Source organism: Stegodyphus dumicola, chromosome 3, assembly GCF_044657685.1.
Source record: "Stegodyphus dumicola isolate Sdum_Otavi_A_Nest chromosome 3, ASM4465768v1".
Lineage (NCBI taxonomy): Eukaryota > Metazoa > Arthropoda > Arachnida > Araneae > Eresidae > Stegodyphus > Stegodyphus dumicola.
Window position 1 is genome coordinate 82,696,333 of NC_140770.1, and position 24,825 is coordinate 82,721,157.

Genomic DNA, 24,825 nt, shown 5'->3' on the forward strand with positions numbered 1-24,825 from the left:
ATCACTCACGATTCTTCTCAACCACAGGCGAATATATCTATTTTCCAAATCCCCTTTTTCTTTATGCTGTTGCATGAACCAGAAGAAGGATCGAAAAGACGAAATGATATCTGGGAAATTTTATGAAGACGGTTTACTTAAGACATGTAAATAAAATTATGTATATCTTGGACAAATAAGAGGTTCTCCTCTCTACCGCACTTTCTGTTTCCTCCCCCCCCCAATCGTACTTTTTTTTTTTTTTAGTATCTATGGTTTTAGCCCATTCTCACATCCCCTCTTTTTCAGAGTTAGCCGAATACATGCATGCTAAGATTAAACACTGTACTGAGCAAAAACAGGTTTAACATGGCGAAATAATGAAGTGCAAATTTACATGGTGCGATTTGAATTCCTCTTTCAGTACTTATTTGGCTTGGTTTTAGTTGGTTTATTGAAGCACACTAGGGCTATCTGCCTAAGGGGAGGAATGCGTTCGTGGAGGATTTTCTAGGAGAAACTGGCTCGTATACACGTTTCACATGGGGAAGACCACGAAAACGCCCATGCAGCCAGCCCGTTCACCTGGAATGGAACCCAGGTCGGAACTACCAGTATTCAATGATTTACCGTTTGATCGTTGGTGAGCCGTTTCAATGTTCAAGCAGCACTTTGATGGAAAGGAAATTCTTTTTTAATTCTGCTATTACACGAAATTATATTTGATACCACAAGATACAGATAAAATGCTTTGAAATTCTTCTGTCATCTTTCGAACATTAAATTAAATCTTTATGAGTTCCTCAATTAAGGGCAGAACAAGTAAACAAGGCAATATACAATACGTTTCATTATTATATTGGCTAATGCTCGTAATATCGTTACGAGCATTAGCCAGTTAGTTATCAAAGTTATTTATCAAATAACACAATATACCTCACACACTGTTATCTTATTTTAGACTCTTAATGCCTTTTTGTGGGTAATATATCACATATATGCAGCATGCTCAGAAAATAGTATTACTTTGGTAATTTAAAAAAGTAGGAAGAAAGAAAAGAAATTAGTTGAACAAACATCAAACTGATTTTTCTTCTTGAGAAAGCCTAGCTGCATCTCTATAGATAACATCTGGTTCAGAACATTGGGAAAAGATTACGGAAACATCTGGTTTGGAGACCTGATCTTGACTCCAGAGATCACAGATCTTTTCGCAAAACCTAAGAGACTTACCTTACATCTCGCGAAACCTTACAGAAGTGGGAAACCTTTTGATAACAATGAAGACCTTCAGTTAACTGTAATTTCACTTTTCAATGAATCAGCTGTAGAAGTGTGCAAGGAATATGTACAAATTCTCGTCTCTCGGCACCATAAGTGCCTCAGTGTCATGAATAGTCCATTCTTTCAAAATAACAAGGTTTCCCCCCCCCCTTTGTAACATTTTTTTTTATTCATTTTGCTTTGTAACAGGTTATTACTTTCTAAATACGTTATAAGAATTGCAGAAAATTTGCAGAAAATCGTACAATTTATTATTATTTTATATATGCTAGATTAAAAATAAGCTATGCTGAGCATTCGTTATCATATATCCTGTGTGTCTTGAAAATGTAAACATAAAAATGAGAGATATTTGTAGTCTGTTTGGACACAATATTAAAAGTGAGATTTTTCTTAAGTAACCTAATATTTAATTTAAAATAACACGACGAACAAATATTAATTTAGAAGTCAAACAACAAAAATCAGGGTTATATTTGAAAATTTTCACAGGGCTAGTTTGGATGGTTTTACCGAACCAGCAACCTGCCAAAATGCAAATGAACGATATAAGATATAGTGATAAGAAAAGATAAAATAAGAATGGCTGGACAGAAGTCAAGCTACTGGCGCCATCTATTGATGAAACAAGAAAACTAAAATATAAAGTTCTTAAAGGCTGAAGGTAAAGATCGATTGGAATTAGAGTCGTTGCCTAGACCAGAAAGATTTTTTCTTCCTTGTACGAAGTAAAAAGGAAGTATTGTAATCGCGAAAAGTTTCAGGCAGCATATTTCAACGAAAATATCCATTTTGACCGCTATCGAATGCATTTTAACGATGTTTTTGCTTGACATCTGTACGTAAGGACAGAATAAAAGACTCTTTTCCTCGACAAAAATTATAAAACTACTTTAAATTGAATTCTGAAGAGAATTTTTCGTGGTGTCTGTACGTACGTATGTATCTCGCATAACTCAAAAACGAGTAGCTTCAGAACGTTGAAATTTTGTATATAGGACTGCTATAACATGCAGATGTGCACCTCGTATTTTGGTTGCAATCGGCAGCACCAAACATATATAAATATATTTATATATATATTCATTCTGTTACCCGGCTCAGTGATCTCAGTTTCTTTACCTTTATATGTTTGTAAATTGTGCATTTTTTGCTTTAAAAATGATTGAGTTATGTTGTTCTTATCTTCCGGTTAAGGTTTTTATGCCTTTAGGAAATCTGCAAGCAATATATGTAGAATTATCAACAATTTAAAAGCTGTTTAAATGCGGTTAAGCCTAATTTTTAAATAGCATGGCGGACATGTTTGTTTACATTTGAAACAGCAGAATAGTAGATTTGTTGCCAATCTGGAGAGACTAAGCTTCGCAACAACAAAGGTAACTCCTTCATTTATTACTGCGAATTAAATCATGCTAATCCTTTCTGGAATTTTTTCGAGGAAATAAGTGTTTAAGATTTACTTCGTAATTTTTAATACAGATATTTTGAGTTTTTATATATTTTTGCCTTGTCGAGAAGTGAGAACTGAATTTATTGAATGAGAAATACTGAATCGTCTGCGAGAAACTTTTTTTTTTTTTTTTTGGTTAAATTACCATTGCTCAGAAGTCATTCCAAAATTGGTGGGTATTCTGAGGCAAAAAAAAAAAAAAAAAAAAAAAAAAAAAAAAAAAGCGAATAGGTTATTGGGTATATAAGTATGCAAAAGTCATGTGTTTCTGTCAAAATCCGTTTCCCACAGACCGTAAATTTATGACTCTGTGTGTTGTTGCCTTTAAATTTAAAATTAATAACTTAAAATTCTTTGATTCAAAAGTCGTCTTAAAAGAAATAAGAAAAAAGAAATATTGTAAGACACTCCTATCACATACTCGAAGTAGTGAGATATGGAAAGAAATTTTGCTGTCAGAGTTGCGAACCCACCTAATATTTTGCATAGATGTTTTCCATTGTTCTGGAACTACCTTTCTTCTGGATTGTTCTGGAGCCATTCTGGATGTTAATTACGAGGACGGTTACTGGTGGGTGACTGATGACGGAGGAAGGGGATACCTGATGTTTTAAGATAGGTAAGCAGGTGTATGTTCCACGCCCTCTCCAATCCAAAGCAACAGCTCCCAGGTACAACAAGAGAACCGCCCCGAGAATTTATATATTTTAAACACAAGAACTGTATTACAAGGTTTGTTCTTCCCAACCAGAAAGCTTGGAAGTCATTGGCTCATCTTTTCTCCAAAGCTTCTTTTCTGTGGTAGGCCACCTAAGCGACGTAATTGAACTCAATTGTTTGAAAGAGACTAACTTTGTCTGTCTACTAACCTTGAATGCAAATACATAACGTTTTCTTAAAGCATTTCAGGATCGATGAAAAAGCATTCAGCTTATGGTATCAATGTCAGTTGATAAGTTAGATAGGCTCTTCATAACTCTGCAGCTCTGGGAAGTCGCTTATTTGCAGAAGTGGAAGCTTTGCTAGGAGAGGCAAAATCTCCATTATTGAATTTATATTAGGGAGACCACAGGAGATCTAAGTCCGTAAAAACAGTGAAGCTGGAAACATCTGCAATAATACTTTGCCCAATAAGTAGCTACTGCGCAAAGTATTGTTGTGCAGTAGGAGAATTTATTACTAAACATCATATAGCATGTATGTTAAGCATAATATAGCGCCGCGTTTGACAAGAAAGCTTGAAAACTTTTTTTGTTTCATTTTTATTACGTTAAAGCATAGAACTGTTGCACATGCATTTGTGTTACGAGTACATTTTTTTTCCACTGTAAAAGGCCATTGAAAGGTTTAGAATCCACTGATAATGTATGCTTTCCGGGATTTAGAGTTTGCCCCCTAAAATATGGGCAAGACCTAATATGTATAAGATTATTGCGTAATCATATCTGCCGAAGATTGCAAATCCACAGAATTTCTGCCATGGCTAACGGTACAGTGATACCTAAAACTTATGATTAGTGATATTTAAGCAAACAATCAACACAATCTTGTAATCATCTTTCTTTGTACTTTGCAGCAATACTTATGTTTGTTTCACTTGGTGCCTGGATGAACTTAACTTAATAAAAGTATCTAATATGACCTGAAGTATGAAAAAAACCATTATTAAAACTGCTACTGGTGGCTGTTCCTGACAAAATGGTGCAGCATATTTCATAACATATATATCAAAGCATACCTTAAGCGAATGAAGGTTTTTTATTTATCATTCTCTGCCAAATAACAGCTACAAGAATACCATTTATCAAATCAGAGTTTGAATATCATTTTTTTTCTACTGACGGTCATGTCTAATGATTATACTTTCCTTCAAGCTGTCCTTTACTTGCCATATCATATTTCCAAGAATATTGATGACGTCATCTTTGATACGGTTGTTCAGTGTCCTCCATAAAAAGTATTAGGACATTTTAGATCGAAGGACAGTGACGTTTACGAAAATATTTGTCACAAAAAAGGCATGCATATGCTAGTTGAGCGAGCATATGTATGAGTTCCACTTATTTTTGAATTTATGAGGTATTTTCTCCCTTCTTCCAGCATGCATTCGAGGTGTAACGGTAGCGCATATTCCAGAGGTCCAGGTTCGAGTTCTTGGAAGGGCATTGTACATTTTGCATATCTCCTGTCTCAAAATAATGTAATTGCGCACGAACTAAAAGGTAGTGGACCATAATTCGTCACTACCAAGATTTAACGATTAGATCTTCTAATCCCTAGACGTCCTTCTTCCCCCTTTCCAGCATGCCTTCGTGATGCAACAGTAGTTCCCTCAGCGCGTATTCAAGAGGTCCAGGCTCGAGTCCCGGTGAGGGCGTTTTTCACGCGAGTTTCTTCAAAATAACCTAATGACTCTAGAAATTTAAGTGTCCTTGTCCATATTCAGCAACTGTAACTGCCATATCACTTGAAATCCCTGGCGATACACGATGAGTATTGGACAATTTTGAGCGCCGTTCGGAAGAATATCATATTGAAACAAATAATAATAAATAGTATGCTTGTAGTACTATGTGACATAGAGTAAAACATTTTTTGATTATAGTATAATTCTATTAATGTGTTATCAATTCTGCCGGAAGCCTATGTAAGTAGAAATAATTTACAATATCTCTTGTTATTGCAATAAAATTGGTACGCACAGTCTGGCTAGAACAATCATGAAATGCTTTGAATATAGAAAACAAAGTAAAGGTTATTTCTGTTGGATGTGCTATTCATTCACCATATCATTCGAAAAAGGTAAATACAATTCTATGGGAAACAGCCTCTCTCCCAAAGCGTTTCAGCTTTGCTTACCTGGTATCGTGTGCATGGACTGAACGGAGGAACGCCCTTTACTCAGATAAGTCAGTGAGTGAGTTATAATGGAATGCTGACGATGTTGACTATCCTTGTTCCTTAATCGTTCGATTCCCTTTCTCACTTCGCTTTGCACCTAGCGCCAACGAAAGAAAGAATTAGTTCTGTTTTATGGCGGTCATAGTTACTTAAAAAATAGACATGATATTCATAAAGGGTGGTTCACACAATTTTTTCTAAGTTTGGAAGGAAAAATTACTATAACAAATACATCAATAAAATGCATATCAGTACGTAAGTAATATCTCAAAGGTTTGCACGAAGCTTACACAGGTACTTGATATGTGCATCCATGGTAATACAAGATACATCAGTTTTGAACTCCAGTTTCTGTTACACAAGGCCTAATACTATATCGTGTTCGATATCAACGACATCATGCACAACCCTTTCCCACAATTGTGCTAAATCAAATGGCAAAAAGAACACAAATGCGTGAGCCCCATAAGAATAGATCTTATAGGTTTAAGTCAAATGAGCGTGAAAAACACGTAAATCGTAGAGAGTAATCCCGAGAAACACAACCTAATCACCAAGAAGTTGAGAGTTGATGCCATATGAAAGTACGGAGAGTTCCTTTTTGTCGAAAAAGAAAGACCTTGCTACATTCTGACTATTATGGTGCTATTATTCTGATTATTATTATCACTGATGAAGCTTATGTTTAAGATAAACTACATCCATAACAGTTAACTGTTCACTCCGTAAAGAAAAATGGCTTATAAAGTTTTGACTAAGAAGCAGCATAAAACATATTAACTAAGAAGCAACACAAATCATAGATGCGTCGTAAAACTGCGTGAGAAATTTCTGCGCCCCAAATAAGTGCAGTTTTGATTATTCACTTTGCTATACACATGAAACGTTGCTTTGTTACCAAAAATCTTTATCCCAGCAAAATTACCTTCTTCTGGTTTCTTTTAGAAACACGTCATAGAAACGGAAGCAAATGTTATAACCCAGCGGACTCAGTGCCTGCAACAACTGTAGCCAGTGTGATTTCACAGAGACATTTGCGAAGTGTACGTCCACAGCTGGCTGCAATAAAAAATATATCTGGGCTGTGTACTTCAGTTCACTTGATAAATAAATATTTCTCGCTTAAGATTTAAGATCACCGCCGATGATTTTACTCTATTCGTTCGATTTGCATCGCATAGGTAGTCATTCTCCGTGAACCTGCTTACATGCAAGAATTATTTCATCTGAATTATCTAACAAGACTTACGTTATTTCATATTTGGTATGAAATTTACGCTGGGCAGTTGCACTAGCATTTAACGAATTATACGATGCCGTAAGCTCTATGCATTCAGCAGTGAAAAACATATTTGTGACATACTGCCATCTAGATTTATGACTGCTACTTAAAGGCTAAATTTAAAATTATGTTAAGAGACCGGCATATATGTAAACTTAGAAAAATGATTTATGTACTTATACGCATCTTTTTGCTGTATTTGTGATAACTACTGTACTATCAAATTTCGAAAACTCGAAGTGAATTATGAGTCATTTGATACATTTTGATTTAACTCTGCATGGTACGTTTCAACAAATGGTTACAGTTAGAAAGGGTATTTGACATAATGAGAATTTAATGATCGTAATTGAGAATTTACTACAGCAAAGTATTTTAATAAGATAACTAAACGGAGATGCAGCTTTAACCAAGAGGATTAAATTGGATTATTTGGACTGCAGAGCATGCAAGGACTTTTTGTCTAAGGGAAAGGATAACTTCATGAATGACTTTCTAAGGAAAACTGACTCAAATTCAAGTTACATTTAAAAGAATAGAATAGGCTGTTTTCTGACGTGGTGAAGAGAACGATGTTAAACGACAAATAATATACAGTTTTACGAGTTTTGATTTGCGATATTCGTGCCAGTTCCGTAAGAAAGATCACTGAATTCTAAAATCAAGTTATTCCTTAAATTTACATTTTTAAAAATCCTGCATACCTGAGAAGAAAATTCATAATCATTGGCGTGTCAAAATCGAAAACATCCTGTTCAACGTCCTACAGAAACTTTTAGGTAAATTAATAATGATTTTATATCAGTAAATGGTAGTAAAGTAAAACAAGTAAGCATGAAGTACACTTATTAAACTTTATACGAAATTAAATGAACAGTTTTAGGAAATAAATAGAGAAGTGAATGGGTTTTAATGCATCATGAAGATATGTTTTAACATAACGGACTGAGCACAAAACCGTATGGCATAGAAAAAAATTTGAAATAAAGAAAAAAAAAGTATCTTACCTCTCCATTTAAGAAGCAATATAGTAAAGCCACGAACGAACCCTGAAAATATTAACAGTTATTTGTCAAAACAAAGAAGCATTTAAAAATTTTTAAACCAATGCAATAAAATCTAAGCACTTCAAAATCAGTGCACGAATAAGAAACTAAACACTAGAGCTATCAAATCTAGCAAGCAGGCAGTAAAGTTGATTCAAATATCCAAATGAATTTCATTTACAGGCAATCCGGATAAACTAACAATCTGAATAATTGGAAAAACTGGCTTCTAAAAGCTAAAGACTACAAATATTACTTTATTTTGGTTAATATTAGACAATTAGAAAGATACTTCCATAAAATAAATTTATTCACTTCTATTTCAACAAATAAGATAACGACTAAAATTAAGTATATATGTTTGGTTTCAGAGTCTACGTAAATTTTTATTTACGTAGATTCTGAAACCAAACATATATAATTAACTTTTTTAAATATACTGAATTAAACAAAAAAAGTCCGCTTCCACAACTCCACCCACCCTTCTACATACCCAAACACACACACATACCAAACAAACAAACAAAAAAAGATCTCATGCATGAAGATGGAATTCAAATAATCTTATCGAGTGTCTTTATTTTTACAAAAGAAGCTTTTACAAAGGCAAGTATCCCTATATACGCTTCTAATTACCAAATAATAACAATAATACATCCTTCTGTATAGAAATATAATAACTGATCAGATGGTGAATAGAATTTCGCAAAAATATCTTTAATACCTAAGTGATACTGCTTTCATTATTTGAAATTTCTATCTAGATGAATATATAACATTGCTTCTCTACCCTAATGGAAAATGTCTATTGCAAGCTTCGAATACAAGCGATTTAATAAAAATAACACTATTACGTCTTAATTAATTACATCTGTTTTTAATTAAATAAGTTCAGAAGTCGCCATATTATTTTCGCTTATAAAGGAATATTAGCAAGTTTTTTAAGACCGGGAAGACGCGTTATTGTTTTCAGTTAGTAGGTAAAATTATGTTACTGAAAAATATAATCCATAGATAAGATTATATTCCGCAAACTGGCTGACAAAGGACAGAAAAAGTCTAGAAGCCTCTCGATCAGCGATTCTAAACCGGTGGTACGCAAGAGAAAAATGCGTGGTACGCAAAGAAACAAAGTATTTCTAACTATTAAATTCAAAAATTAAATACCCTAACATTCTGTTTAAGTTTGTTCTCTAACACTCGTAAATGTTTGCGATCTGAGCTTTGTTCAAGGTCAGTAGCCGCTCATAGACTTTAGCAAAATAATCCGATTTTTATTTTCACAAATATTCTTTGAGCCATACACATAACAAAATTTGTCATAAATGCTGCTTTTAAAAGGAGTAGTAGAAATAGACGTTATATTTAATAGGAAATAATATTAAGTTCCTATAAAAAGATAATAGTATATTATTAATTCTTTTAGAGTTGGTCGATTTATTAGCATGGTCGACATTTTATGTTGTTACCCTTTCTGGGCTCATATTGCTTTATTTTCAGTTAAAATAATTTTTTACGTCGATTTGCTGTCTCTAATTGCAGGTATTTTGTCTTCTTGCTGTCTTGTATTCCTTACTTTTCTACTTTAAGGATATCGTCGTCTGTTTTTGAAGAACTCGTAATATTTTGTGCATTGAAATATTATTTGTGAAAAATCCCTTTAACACCTAGGTGTTACTGCTAAATGGAAAAATTACACAAAAGCAAATCTAGATTTCCTAAATGGAAAAATGGTTAGGATTAACTAAGCGGAAAAGTTATGATTCACAGGTGATGGATCTAGGACAATTTACTAACACTAAGAATATTAAAAAAAATATTTATAGAAAATATAATGAAAGTTAATTGCCATTTGGGTTTACTTGGGATGGATATGAAGTGGACCCTCAATCTCAATGTATTGTTTGTAGTGAACGGTTATCCAATGAAATTATGAAACCAGCGTTTCTTAAAAGACATCTTGAATCTAAGCATGCCAGTTTAAAGGATAAATCTGAAGAATTTAAGAGGAAATTATCGAAATACAAAAATAGTAAACAAGTACTGAAAGGTTTTGTTAATTCAATTGAAAAATCTTTGGAAGTTAGTTCTATAGTAAGGCTAAGAATTTCCAAGTCTGGGCAGGCTCACATTATTGAAGAAAAGCTTATATTACCAGCAGCTGGAGATATCGTTTTAACATTATTCAATAAAAAGGCGGCTAATGAACCAAATAAAACGCCGTTATCAACTGATACAGTAACTCGAGGAATTCATGAAATAGCATCCATAAAATGACAATTTTATGTCTGAGAATGATATTACTTGGAATAAGTGCGTTGCCGTGTGCAGCGATGTAACTTTGGCTTTAACAGGAAAACATTCCGGTGTTATTTCTCAAATAAAAAATGTTGCAACTGAAACTAAATTTATTCACTGCTCCATTCATCGTGAAGCTTTAGTAGCCAAAACAATCCCCGAAGAACTGAATATCGTTTTTAATCAAAATGTGAAAATCGTTAATTTTATTAATAGCCGAGATTTAAATTCAAGAATATTTATGATTTTATGCCACGAGATGAACATGAAAGGCTTGTGTTATATTCCGAAGTAAGGTGGTCATCCAGAGGCAAAGTTTTAAATCGCGTTTTTGAACATCGATCACAAATTCAAATTTTCCTCTGTGATTCAAAATTTGAATTGCAAAAATATTTGTTTAGTGAATTATGGTTGGCGCGTTTAGCATATTTAACTGATATTTTTGGAACGTTAAATGAATTAAATTTAGGATTGCAAGGACAAAGTGTTTATAAGTTTACCATTAGAGATAAATGAATGCAATGATATAAAAACTTGCGCTAATAATCAAAGAATTGGCCTTTACTACTTTTAAAAAGTTTTTTAACAGAAAATAATTCGAAAATAAAAGGTGTATATTTAATTATGGCAAAGCACATTAGGGCTATCTGCCTAAGGGGAGGGATGCCTTCGTGGAGGACTTTCTAAGGGAAATTGGCTCGTATACACGTTACACATGGGGAAAACCACGAAAACACCCATGCAGCCAGCCCGTTCGCGGGATTCGAACCTCGGACCGAACTACCTGTGTTCAGCGACTTTACCGCTCGGCCGCTGGTGGGCTCGAAAATAAAAGGAGAATTCGACATTAAAAGACCATTGCTTTTCATTAATAAATAATTTCAACACGTATTTTCCCGAGGACTATAAAAAAAATAACTGAATTGGAAATCCATTTTGTTCAAATGTACCTGAAATTTTATCTCGTGAAAAGAACATCTGACAGAAATTTTCTGTGATCGAACTTTAACTGAAGATTTTAAAAATAACACACTTGTTAGAGTTTGGCTGAACCAACAACAACAACAACAAAAAAAAAATATTAAAGGCATTTCAAATAAAGCTGTTAAATGCTTATAGCCCTTCTGCATAACCTATTTGCGTGAACAAGGATTTTCTTCAGTGTTATATTTGAAAAATAAATACAAAGCAAAATTTAAAGTGGATCCTAATTTACGGTTAAAACTAAATGAAATAAGACCAGCCAATAAAGAAATTGACCTCTCTTAAAAAGGCCTAAATTTCACACTAAATTTTAGAATTAAAGTATTATAACTTAAATTTTGATAATGGTAGCCTAATGGTAGCCTTTTTAATCTAATATTTTTTATATGTGAATATTTAATACAAATAGCCAATGGGTTGTGCAAATGGCAAAACACATCTCTTTATATTTTTGTTGAGAAAATGAAAATAATCATTGCAAAATGTAGTGGTGGTGCTAAAGTTTTTCAATTTCTGTTTAGGTGGTACGCGTTAGTCAAAAGGTTGAGAACAGCTGCTTTAGATAATTTATTCTACTGCGCTTTGGCCAGTGTTTCCATTATGCGAATAATAGATATTTAATTATCTCTCACGCGCTTTCTTACACAGATGATTCTAAGTAAATTCAGAAAATCTTTAATTTATCTTTTAAATAAAATCCTTCTGATACAGGTTAGCAACTCAACTATTTGAAAGCAATGAAGGCACTCACTATTCATTTAAATCTTTATTTTACTTTTCGAATAGTGTATTTAATTGAGATAAATTAAATTCATTTAATCATAATATCATTCAACTGATAATTAGCATGGAGATTTTTATCTTTGCTGAAAATAATTAAAAAACGCTTTTAATGGCATATGTTTACTAACTAGTATAGTAGCCTTCTTTATTTTATAGTAAAGAGTAATATTTTATAACGTGTTTTTTTTTAAACTTTTATGCTAATTTTTTTAAATATAAGGTAGGTTTGCGTTTAAGGTTTGCAGATAGTTTTTTTAAATGCTTTGGCATTATTGTTTTATTTCACTAGTTTGTTTTAAATGTATGATTTCATATTTTACATCTTCAGTTTCAAGGAATTCAATCTTAAACTAGTACGACTATAATAACTGTTTACTTTTTATTTATTATATTCTTGTTAAAAATATCGCTAGTTTCGAAATACTTAGAACTTCAGGGATTTTAAAATTATTAAATTACGCTATGTTGAGGCAAAGCCCTATTAAATTATTGAAGATTAAAGAAAATTCTTGCGCATCTTCAACTAGCAGCAATGTCTAATATCAAGAAGGAAAGGATTTAATTCTAAACTGTAAACAATAATCCATTGAACTGGTGTTATAATAAGTTTAGAGTATATTAAACTGCTAGGTATCTCACATTTAAAATATGTGTCGTGTGTGCTAATTGTATAGGTAGTCTAATAGTTACAGTAAGTAGTTATATAGGCAAATTATAACTACTTACTGTAAATATTAGACTTATTTTTTTGTATTTATGTACAAATTTTTGTATTTATGTTGATAAGCGATTTGTATGTAATGATATAATAAATAATCATATCTTGAATGTTCATTTGCTGCTGATGGAGCACAATTCTTTACATAAAAAAGTAACTTCACAAATTTGCCTTAGAAAAAGCAACTTTGTAACTACATCTTCAAAACATTAGCTGTGACGCGTTGCTTCCTCGTGCCAAAGTACACACTGACTTGGCAGGGACATACCAAGATTTAATGACGTGCTTAATAAATTTCAGTTTGTACAAACATGTTCTGTTTATAGCGATAAGAAATAGTTAGATGCAGTCATCAGAGCAAGTAGTGTAGTGTTTTGTAAACATTAAACGTAATGAAATGAGAGCATAAAATTTCTATGAAAGCATAACATGTTAAGAAAGCAATACCCGCTTGATAAAGAATGAATGCGGTTGGTTGAACAAAACCTTTTTATTTTAAATGAAACCTTTAGTTATTATTCCAGATGAACGCACTCGGTACGGAAGCACATAATACAATTTTTTTTGTACATAACTTAAGTCACACATTTTACCTCAGTCCACTGAGAATTGAAGTAGTTTTCTGGGACTGTTCATTGTCAGCAAAGCGCTTCTCCAAAAGTCCTTTAATTTTATGAAAAAATAGTAAATTCTGCAGGCAAGATTAGGGTTATAGAAGGAACTGTTTTTAGCTCTGCTGAAAAGCTCTTAGCAGAGTTTTCCAGAAAACGGCAACTACATATCTCAAAGAATGCCAGCAGAATTTACGAAGAGAATGTATCTTCTGGTAAGTGCCTAAAGACTATAGGAACTTCTATAAAATAAGTTTTCAAGATAGTTATTTTCAAATTTAAAAAATTTGTGCAATTTATTATTTTAGTCGTTTTTTGATTGTCATATCTTCTGCGCGTCAGATGGGTAACTAAAATGGAGAAATCATATTTCATGTTCATCCTTTTAAACTATTCCTGGTCGTTTCTTACCTGGAATGAAGAGAATGTTTGGTCCACGTAAAGCCAGGTAATCTCCAGAGTTTCACTAAGACCTGCAGCTAGACTGACCGTCAGTAAGAGAGCATAGTGGACTCCGAACAAGGGCACGAGCACGAGTGTAGATTTGAACCATTTCCTATTGAAGGAAAAGAGACTCCATGCAAACGTAACCCATAAAATAGTTAATGAACAATCAACTCCATGCAATTAATATTTAAGACACAATAACACGCCGAATAAATACTAATTCAGAAGTCAAACAACAAAAATCAGCGTTATATTTACAAAATTTTCACAGGACTAGTTTCGATGGTTTTACCGAACCACCATCCTCAGCTGCAAAACCGCAAATGAACAACATAAGAAATAATGATTAGATAAGAAAGCCGGGACAAGAATAAGCAAGTGGCGCCATCTGTTGGTGAAACCAGAACTAAAACATAATTTCTTTAAAGGCCGAAGTTAAATTTGGATTGGAATTAGGAGTAAGTAGTTTTTCTTCTAGTAATTTACTCATGGTTTCTTTTGATGTAAAATCATTATTCACCAATGTCCCAGTGGAGGGTGCATTAGGATGTCTAGAAACCAGACTTCGCGAATTTCATTTCTCTTGCATCGAAATGAGCTAATTTCTCTCACTCAACTCTGTTTGAAACAAACACATTTTGTTTTCCAAAATAAATATTACAAGCAAACTGAGGGATTAGCCATGGGAAGCCCCCTCAGTCCCATCCTGGCTGATATCTACATGCATTATTATGAATCAAAATTGTTTGAAACTTTAAATTTCCCGGCATGGTTCCGCTACGTAGACGATACTTTTACCCTGTTTGAAGGTAATAAAGATGATTTAAATAAAGTTCTTTCAACAATGAATTCGATTGCTCCTGCTATTCAGTTCACTTTTGAACTTGAGACTTGCAATTCTCTTCCGTTTCTCGACATTCTGGTCACATGTAACACATCCAACTTCAGTACTACGGTTTACCGTAAACCTTCATCGGTATGCCTTCCACCACACTTTAAATCATGTCATCCGACTAAACAAAAGTTAGATTCATTTTATTCCTATGTTTTCCGTGCTCTTCAAGTTTGCTCCTCCAAACTAGCCCTTGATGAAGAATTAAATTATTTAAAAGCAATAGCTATTGACAGGGGCTTTTCACCCAACATTATTAATCAAGCAATTAAAAAATTCTCATCTCAACACACTAAAAGGCACACTCTTGTTTTAGGAGATTATAAAAATTCTGTTGTCATTCCCTTCTTTCCATCAATTAGCTATAAAGTTGCACATATTTTGCAGAAATTTAACTTTCGGGTTATTTATTCTCCCATCAATAAAATTCCGAGTTCCATACTCAAGGACCCCATTCCGGATATGAATTCCTGGGGTATTTATAGGATTCCTTGCCAGTGCGGTTTAATTTACATTGGCCAAACTAAGAGAGCCTTAAAATTTCGCGTCAAGGAACATGAGGCATATGTTAGAAAAAAGGAAACACAGAAGTCTTCTGTTGCTCAACATTGTTGGTCCGAAAATCACACTTTCAATTTTTCTGCTGCCAAAATTATTCAAAAAAAAAATCTTCCATTGGAGAACTGGATTTTCTAGAGGCATTTCACATTCATAAAAATCTTTCTGTTCTAGTTAACGATCCTAATTCCAATCCAAATTTGCCTTCGGCCTTTAAAGAAATTATGTTTTAGTTCTGGTTTCACCAACAGATGGCGCCACTTGCTTATTCTTGTCCAGGCCTTTCTTATCTTATCTAATCATTATTTCCTATCTTATTCATTTGCGGCTTTGCAGCTGAGGATGGTGGTTCAGTAAAACCATCGAAACTAGTCCTGTGAAAATTTTGTAAATATAACGCTGATTTTTGTTGTTTGACTTCTGTATTAGCAATTAATATTTATCAATATAATAGTTGAAGGTTTTAGGCTGTATTTTTAATAAATCAGAAATTCTCAACAGGGAAGGAATAATACCTACAAAGGGGAAAAATTTAATCTTTCAGAAAGATACATTTTACTTCAGAACTGATATTCTTAGATTCTAATAAAAGGCTTATAATAAAAACCAAATATTGTATAGCTGAAGATGCGTGACAAGTAAGGATTAAAATGTTTAACCTAGGCATCATGTAAGCGCAGCGAAGCCTATAGACACGTTACCTTAGTTATACTTTATTAAATACAGTAATAATTTATATTGTTATGAATTTTGCGTACATGTAAATAATTTTAGTGAAATTATTTGTAAGTGAAAAATAACTGCTAAGAAATTAACGTAACTGTCACAACTGCACCATCAGTGATTGGAATTTGCAACTTTATACAGAACCAATTTGCTGTATGATGTGGTCTTTGTTTCGGTCGCAGTTGGAATATCAGAAACAAAACCACAATTATCTCAAAATGTACAACTAGCCAAGGAAATTTATTACCTTATATTTAATCATTAAAGTTTCCGATAGGGATATTTCGTGTAAAATCTAATACGAAATTAATCTTTCACCAAAACCCACTTCAGTCTTGTGCATCTTGCATATAATTTATACGCGCTATAATTATATAAATTATATCGCGCATACAGTAATTTGATTCAAAAGTGTTATTTTATTTATTTCAAACATAGCCTATGGTATATCCCTTTATTACGTTCATTATGAGTTCTTAACCAGTTGTTTTTAATTTACAGTCTGTTCTCCTTATCTTTGTTTCTTCTTTTTAATTTAATACCACCACATAAAAAATGCACATTAGCTGATGAAAAGATAAGTTTATAATTAATATAACACATCACCAAGCTTATTTTTACACTCACATTTTTGGGGGCTATTTTTAAGAGAAAAAAACAATATACAAATATTTGTTGTAGAGAACAAAACAATATGCTGTTGCATGTATACGGGATCGTAATGTATTGAATGCGCATAGAACCAATGACAGCTTGAGAAAAATTGTTTAAAAACACTTTAGAGTTCTGGAACTTTCCGCAAAAATGCTCGTATAGATTTCAGTACCACAGAGTACACTCAGTAGTTACACTTTAACCTAAAAAGAATGCTAAATACAGAATAATGCAAAGCACATCTAAAAGGCAAAGCTCATACGGAGATCTCTCGATACTCCATACTCAACGTTTAACTAAACAAATACTGAGAAACTGATGCTGCCTTGTTTTTTCCCAGCTGCTAAAAAATCTTTAGTACTTTCACTTCTCGAAAATACTACAAGATATATGAGAGCCAAACACAGTTACAGTTACATATAGAATCAATTACAGTTATTCAGTTTCAGTATCCATTACAGTTATACAAGGACAGAACCAAAGTTTCGGCAAGTGGTCTCCTAGTTTGGCGAATTTCTCGCCAAATTAGTCGACAAAAATTAGTCACCAAAACCATCGCCATCTTAGCGATATCTCGCCAATTTAGCGAAATAGACATTTGCTCAGTGTTAAATAGACTTGATAATTTTTCTTTCCCTGAATTCCTATTTTCAGAGCATTTTCAAAGTACTACAATTTCACATACGATGTCATTAAAATTATTTACATATATACAAAATTCGTAACAATACGTTAGATAAGCATTTCTCAAGCGTTTTTCAAGAGAGGACCACTTTTATGAATTAGAATGTTATGCGGTATGGTGGTGTATTTAATTATGGCAAAGCACACTAGGGCTATATGCCTAAGGGGAGGGATGCCTTTCGTGGAGGACTTTGTAAGGGAAACTGGCTCGTATACACATGAATGTTATGCGGACTTTGGCCCTTCGAAAGCAATTTTTTAGCATATTTGCTTTTACTACTGGTATACTTTTTTTATACTAGTTTACTACTAGTATACATATTTTACACACAATTAATTAAAATTCATTTAATTTTATATATATATGTTAAGTTATATGAAAACAATTTATACTTGTTCATACTAATTCAGTTTTATTAGCGTTTAGACAATCTCTATTTTATTAATTAGAAGTTAAAGAAATGCTGGTATTTACATTAATGTAATGGATAAACTTGATTGCCAATTCTTGCATAGTTGTTCTGTATTTGGATGTATGCTGGTAAGAAGCACTACAGTCGTAGTGTTTTAAATCTCTCTTTTGTTACCAAAATAAGTATGAAAAACGCATGGGTAAGGTAATAATTGTTAATAAATTTCAGAAAATATCAATTCTGGAAGAAAAAGTTTCAGTTCTGGGAGCGTGAAAGATTGCCTTATGTAATTTCCAAACTTCGATATTTTTAATTAGTGTAACATACGCAATTAATTTGAATTTTTTTCTACATTAGACGAAACTCACTAAATGAAGAAACGGAGGAAATAATCTATAAAAGATGAAAGAAATGGTTATTTCTGTGGGTAACTTCAGTGTTTCGACCATTTCACGTCTTAGTTCAAAGAAGGAATTCTTTGCACATTAGTCACAAAAGTCTTTGCAAACAAAGTTTCTGTTCAAAATGAAAGGTACAGTTTGACATCTAGACGTAGAAGTCGACGGCAGAGTTCAAAAAAAGACGTGTAAGGGGATCATAGATAAATTAATTTAACCTACAAAAATTCAGATGAAGTTTAAGAAAAATGAGACCCCAGGAATGATTTAACCTGGTAAAATACTTAAAATGACAACTGTTAATCCGTAGATCAGGCAAGGAGTGTGGTGGGTCAGCTCAAGAAAATTATGATCTCCTTAAAAATTTAATTGCATAGTTGAACGGAACAACAGAATTGCATAGTTGTAGTGAACAACAGGATCAATTATTATCCCATTTAACTGTTTATGTTCCATGATTATTGGTAATTAATCATCAATTCAGCTATTTTTTTCTAATCTTTAGAGTACTCACACCTCGCAGAAATGGAAAAATTGATTAATCACTATTTACTTTCCATATGAAACTTTCTAGGAATACTAAAAAAACTTTCAAACACACTAAATATGTTTCATAAAATCTTGATCGCTATTAATCAAGTACCTTTGGAATATTGGAAGAAATTCACTTCACTTTCAGATTTTCGATAAGCAAAAGTTTGCCAAAAATACGCGCGAAATTTGTGTAGACATAAACAAGCGTTGTAATTGTAACCAGTATTGATATATGAATTTGTGACTTCACATTAAGGCGAAATTCGAAGTTTTCGTGTTTACTTGCACTACCAAGTTTGGAACTGAGTAAATTCCAAATTTAGTAAATATTATTCCGAATCTATAGTGGTATTTATGATAGCATAGTCGCTTTCCTATTGTTTCCCATAAGTTAAGTTGGTTTTAATGATCTAGTAAATATATATTATACGGTGATAAATAGGAATGATCTACATTGCCAAATAATACAAAAGATTGCACATAAACTGTGTATTTAGTTCTTAGGATCCTTTCTTACCTGTACCTGTATCGGCGACTTTGGATGGCTTGTGATGAAAACATCTTCAAAAATAGAACTCTTGTGATATTGATGAAGAAGATTAAGTTCAACTGCCAAAAAAAGAAGGGAGGAAAGAAATATTATTAACTTATTTTTCAGATGTCGTAAGTAATGAAGACTAAATTCAATTGCAGCTTGAATCACTGACAGCAAACTTAATAGTTTTATGCCACTATAGGTGTCCTAGACTTTCTTACCCTATACGCTCACGTAATATCTGCACTTTTTTTACTAAAATTACATCACTAAAATGCAAGTGCGGACATTACACGTGTCGTTCAACTGTGGCTCTTTTTCGCGTGTGTAATTTTGGGTGTAAATTTCATTTCAAACAGCCAAGATAAGTTCTAAGTGGAAGAAAATGACGTAAGTAATAAAAGTATCAAATTTAAAGTTGTTTAATAGCTACCTAAAATTTACAAACTCACTTCCACATTATATAATATAAATTACCCCTTTTGCGCTATCAACACTCGGCACGTATTAGTTCGCACAGGAGCACAATATAGGGGCACAAAATAAATAACATTTTCAATTTTAATATTTACTTTTACACAAATTAAATAAACGTTGGTTCTTTTAATATCTTGCACACATTACTGTTTTAAAAAATCTATTCTGACGCACTGTATGAAAATCCATTTCCTTTCATCATTCCCCGCAACCAACCTTCACTCGCATGGAAATGCGATGTAGGAATGTCTTCTTCTCGTGCCGCAGCAAGCACTCTTATTTGGCACATTTCCCTTGTTTCTGCGTACCCCTGAACACGCATATTACGAACACGCGCGACTACTTTTTTTTTCTGAGTTCGTAAACTCGCATTTGGTACCACGCAACGCACGTCTTGTTTTGTTCGTTGCCGCCAGTTGATCACGCTGTTTGCTCCAGTTGCGCACACACTTTTCGTCCACCTTATATACTCTTGCTACTGCTCTTTTTCCATTTTCCTGGGCAAATTCCTACGACTTTCAGTTTAAAAGCCGCTGTATAGCTGCTGTATTTTCCCATTTCAAACACGCTATTTGCTAACTATCACGAATTCCAAATGATCCTATGAATGAAAAACGAAAACTTGAAATATGAGAATGCTCCAAGGAGGAAGGAGAGTGAAGTAATTTCATTGCAAAACAGTATTCCTTGGAAGCCAGTGTGGTGAAAACGTGTTTGGATTGCCTTCATTTATTATCGCGTCTGCGGAATGGTTTGCCGGCTCCAATGAACAGCTGCACCAGAATGCAAGGAAAGTCTCTGCTTTCCATCCTGGCGCCAACCAAAGACAAAACAAATGCATATTCTTTCTTTAAAGATGTTTATTGACTAAAGGGAAAATGGCGATGTTAAAAAAAAATACTTTTAAAAGTAAGAAATTCTTTAGTCTTTGGGGTGCGGACATTGTGCGGCTCACTTTTTTTTTTTACATAAATTTTATCTATAAAGTTGGGGTGCGGACATTACACGGGGGACATTACTTTTCTTCCTTGCACTTTGTATATGCGTATTAAGAACATTATTAGAGTTTCTAAAAAATGATACTGTCATTTTATTAATATGAAGGTTCCTTCTTCTAAGTGATAAATATACTTGTTTACGAGATCATTTATGTGTCTCATTTTTATTCCCTTTCTCCTGTAGGAATTCTCTTGTGATTTCTAAATATGCAAGATTAAAATCTTATAGAATAGTGCACTAAAAATGATCAATTATGAGGTGATATATCTTGTTGCTTAGGAAATCTAAGCTCCTCATGAACATCAAACTGAAAATATACATGAATATTTTTGCTAAAATGTGTAGAAAATATCTAATGTGCAGAAATCCTTTTATATCCTTAAAATATATAATGTACAGAAAATCCTTCAACTATTAACTACAGCTACGGTTATATTAGGGATTTTTAACACAGCTTATCTCCGCATAATTATAATTACGAATATAGCAGCAATTTTACCGGTAAGTTTTTTTTTTTCAGTCATAATATTGATTTTAAAAGGCTGCTGTACAAGTTTACATAAACTAACTAAGTATTTTTCTATTAATTCTTTTCTGGTCTCGAAATTTTCCACCAACTCTCACCAGAAGACAAATCAAATGATGTCTAAAAGTATGTATTAGCTAACTTGCACTGGCAGTCAGCGTCTGTTGCTTACCAACGGCTAACATGTACCCTGCACTCCGGCAAATTAGTTTATGAATTGGAATTGAAATCAGTTTTATGAAATTATTTGCTGTCTAGTATTTAACTGATGATAATTTAGGTTGGTGGGAGTTTATTTTGAGAGACAAGGGTTGCATACGACGGGCGCATGCCTTATGAAATAGTTCATTCGAAATATGCGGTTCAAAATGCAGTAAAATAATATTTGGTAATCAATCATGTAGTATGCGATCTACTGCTTTTAGTTATATATTTAATTATTTTTTAGGTGGTCACACTAAAATTGGCTGTCGTTTTAACCCTTTCCGGCAGGCTACAAGTCGGAGTTTTGATTAAAAAAAAAAAAAAGGTAGGCAGTCTAATTAGGCCTAGAGGAGTACACAAGCAAAATTTTGTAAAGGAGTTAGCATACAGCCAAAAAAATAACAGAGAAATTTCTTTTCAAACAATTCCTTTTATACCCTAAAAAAAATGGAAGATTTCTTTGAAAAATGAGGGTCTTAAAAAACTAAACATGGCTAAAATATATGGACTGGTTTGTGTTGAGCTGCCATCAACTATAAATAAAGAAGATTGAGAGTAACCTATAAATCTTTTGTGCATACAGAAGGAAATTTTTAGATGTGTCCACACCGGACACATTGTGCCGCAAAGGTTTAATGATTTCTTTTTTCAAGCCATTTTATCGCCCGTTCGAGTTTAAAAATTAGGAGCGCCATCTAAGAAATAAATACTTAGCTAATAGCCATAGATCACATACTACATTATTACCTAACATTTATTATTCCAATACTTACTAATCCTTTAATTTCAAGAATTTAAAACAATATTTTAATAAATTTCAGTATTATATGTTAACAATAACCTTTCTAAATTTACTTTATATGGTGTTTTATGACAGTTTAGTACATGGTATCCTTTCCTAAATAAAAGTCTGACATTTTTTTAGATTTACTTTTGTGCTCGTTCAAGTTTTTTATTTCACCCTCATTTTCATTTAGCTCAAATATTTCTTTCCAGTTTTTGTAACAATTAGTAAATAACGTAATCAATCAGGTCTTTGCAAACACCCGTGATAGAAAAGAAAAACAAAATTTATACATATTCGTAGAACTTCAACCCTCCGGGGAATGCTTCCCATAAGCCTTTATATAATGACTTTTAGATTTTCTTCCACTCGGCTTGGAGAAGATAGTCGATATTTCTTCTCCGATATTGGGCGGTAGTTGTACCCCTTAATTCGGCGATCCAACTCGTTCTAGAGGTTCTCGACAGTATTCAAGTCTGAGCTCTGGGCAGGTCAGTTCATTCGTTTAATCCCATTGTCACCATACTAATCGATGGTGAACTTTGCAACATGACAGTTGGCAATGTTATCCTGAAAATAATATATGTCCAACCCGTAAAACTGCCACAGTGTAGGGAGCCCATTGTCATTCAAAATAGTGCAGTAGGCGTCGGCGTTGAGTTTAGCATGAATTTGGACCAAGGGTTAAGTCCATACCAAAAGAAACACCCCCAGAACATAATTTCACCTCCCCTGAATTTTACTGCGAGCTGTTACTGTTACTGCATTCAGGCAGTGGACGTTCTCCAGGCAGACGTCAGATCCAGACCCTGCCATCCGAAAGGGAGAGGGCAAACATTGATCCCTTGTTCCAGAGAACCCGTTCCCACTGACAAACGGTCCACTGTCGAAGTGCTTTGCACCACAATAACCGAGCAGTGCGGTTGATTTTGTGATCAAAGGCTTATGGGTGGCAGCACGACCATGAAAATCAAGCAGATGTGCTTTTATACGGATAGTATTCATCAAAACAACTCTCCCGGTTGCCTGTTAAAACTCCTGGTGTATGTGGGCCGTCAGTTGGGTGTGGTTCCTTCGAATTTCTCTGGACAACATTCGTCGATCTCTGTCTCCGAGTTTCATGGGTCTGCCGACTTGGGACACATTCTGACAATTACCGCTCACCTTCCACTCCTGAATTACATAGGCCACTGTCGAATTTGAGTAATTCACCTCATCAGATATGCCCCTTAAGGATCGGCTACTTTTGTGATACCCGACGAGTACACCTTACTTGAAATCAGGTAACTCTCAACTTCGTGGTATCGTGCTTGCAAATAATGACGATGTTGTATTTAGTGGTATCTACACGGTATTTAGTCAGACAAAAAAATTATTCAGTACATTATATACCATTTGATTGGTATATTATAATTTGTGCTCAATAATTTTTGTATTTCATTTCTATTACAACTGGGAATTGGTTTCTGTTTTTCTGTAGATATTTTTAATTACTTGAAGAAATTGGGCTCTATTATAGCTATTTTATAAGCATGATTAGATATATTATATGTAATGGAATAAATTATTAAATTTCTTTTTTTTTTTTTTTTTTTTGAAAATTATTTGCATTTTTTAAACATGTACATTTATAGTATGATTGATTGGTAAATATTTTAACCGTAATAAAAATTCTATTATAATTGGGAATTGTTTTTTCAGTAGACGTACCTAACTACTTGAAAAAATTGTGTAATATTGTAGCCATTTTATAAGCACAATTAAATATATGTAATGGAATAACTTATAGGATTTTTAGAATGTGTGCTTTATATTGTTCGAATACCTGTCAAGTTGTATAGGCTGAAATTGTATAACAAATCTGTCATTTTGCACAATTTAGAATTGTATTGAAAAAAATGTAAGAATTAGTTTTTCTTTTTTTAAATTTTTATCTGGAAGCCAGGTTATTATTTACATAACATTTGCTTCCGTGGATAATAGTAAAATAGTGGACATATTACTATGAACTACCCAGCCACAATTTCTTGTTTGCTTTGTGCATAACCGCGACATAGTGTGCAAACTGCTAAGGACACGAAGTTATGAAGTGGACAAGTGTTTACGTGAACAATGAACTTAACAAAAGCGCACTTCGAATTTATCAAAAGTTAACTTAGAATCCAGTTTATATGAACATAGAATAGTCTACACAACATCATAAAATTTGGACTCTGGAATTATTAAATGCTAGAACTGATGTGACTGGCTTACTCAGTGGATAATTTTAACAATAGTGTGCAAATTGCTAAGGATACACATCATTAGGTGTGCAACTGAAAAGAACACGAAGTTATGACGTATTAAACTATACAAGGGTTTAAAAACTGGTTAATATATAATGTAATATAAGTTCTACTCTCCTCAGCATAGATCTTATCCATAACAATGTAATGATTAATTGATTGCATATTTTTTTCATACGGATTATTATGTAACAATTATTGTAAAGATGACATCGTCAATTTAGCATTGAAATATTACTATCATTGATTAATTGAATGCCGCCGGCGGTGGATGGTAGATTCTCTTTCCGTCGCATGGAAATAACTCTGATTGGTGTAGAACCTTAGGTCTGAGGTCCATACGACGGCGTTTCGGTCACTAACCATTATA

The 24,825-nt window shown here is 33.3% G+C and overlaps 1 protein-coding gene across 2 annotated transcripts in view; it reads right to left on the reverse strand.

The window, feature by feature from the left end:
* LOC118192373 (parathyroid hormone/parathyroid hormone-related peptide receptor-like) overlaps window positions 1-24,825 on the reverse strand; it is a 193,044-nt gene that overhangs the window by 8,992 nt on the left and 159,227 nt on the right. The window contains exons 10-13 of one of the 2 annotated variants that reach the window (XM_085813034.1): window positions 19,169-19,254; window positions 13,751-13,895; window positions 7,907-7,948; window positions 5,576-5,714 (exon numbers count right to left, since the gene is read on the reverse strand). In XM_085813034.1, coding sequence (XP_085669160.1) covers window positions 5,576-5,714; window positions 7,907-7,948; window positions 13,751-13,895; window positions 19,169-19,254 — 412 coding nt within the window. Of the gene's footprint in view, window positions 1-5,575; window positions 5,715-7,906; window positions 7,949-13,750; window positions 13,896-19,162; window positions 19,255-24,825 lie in introns of both variants that reach the window. The other variant, XM_085813033.1, reaches the window with a different exon arrangement.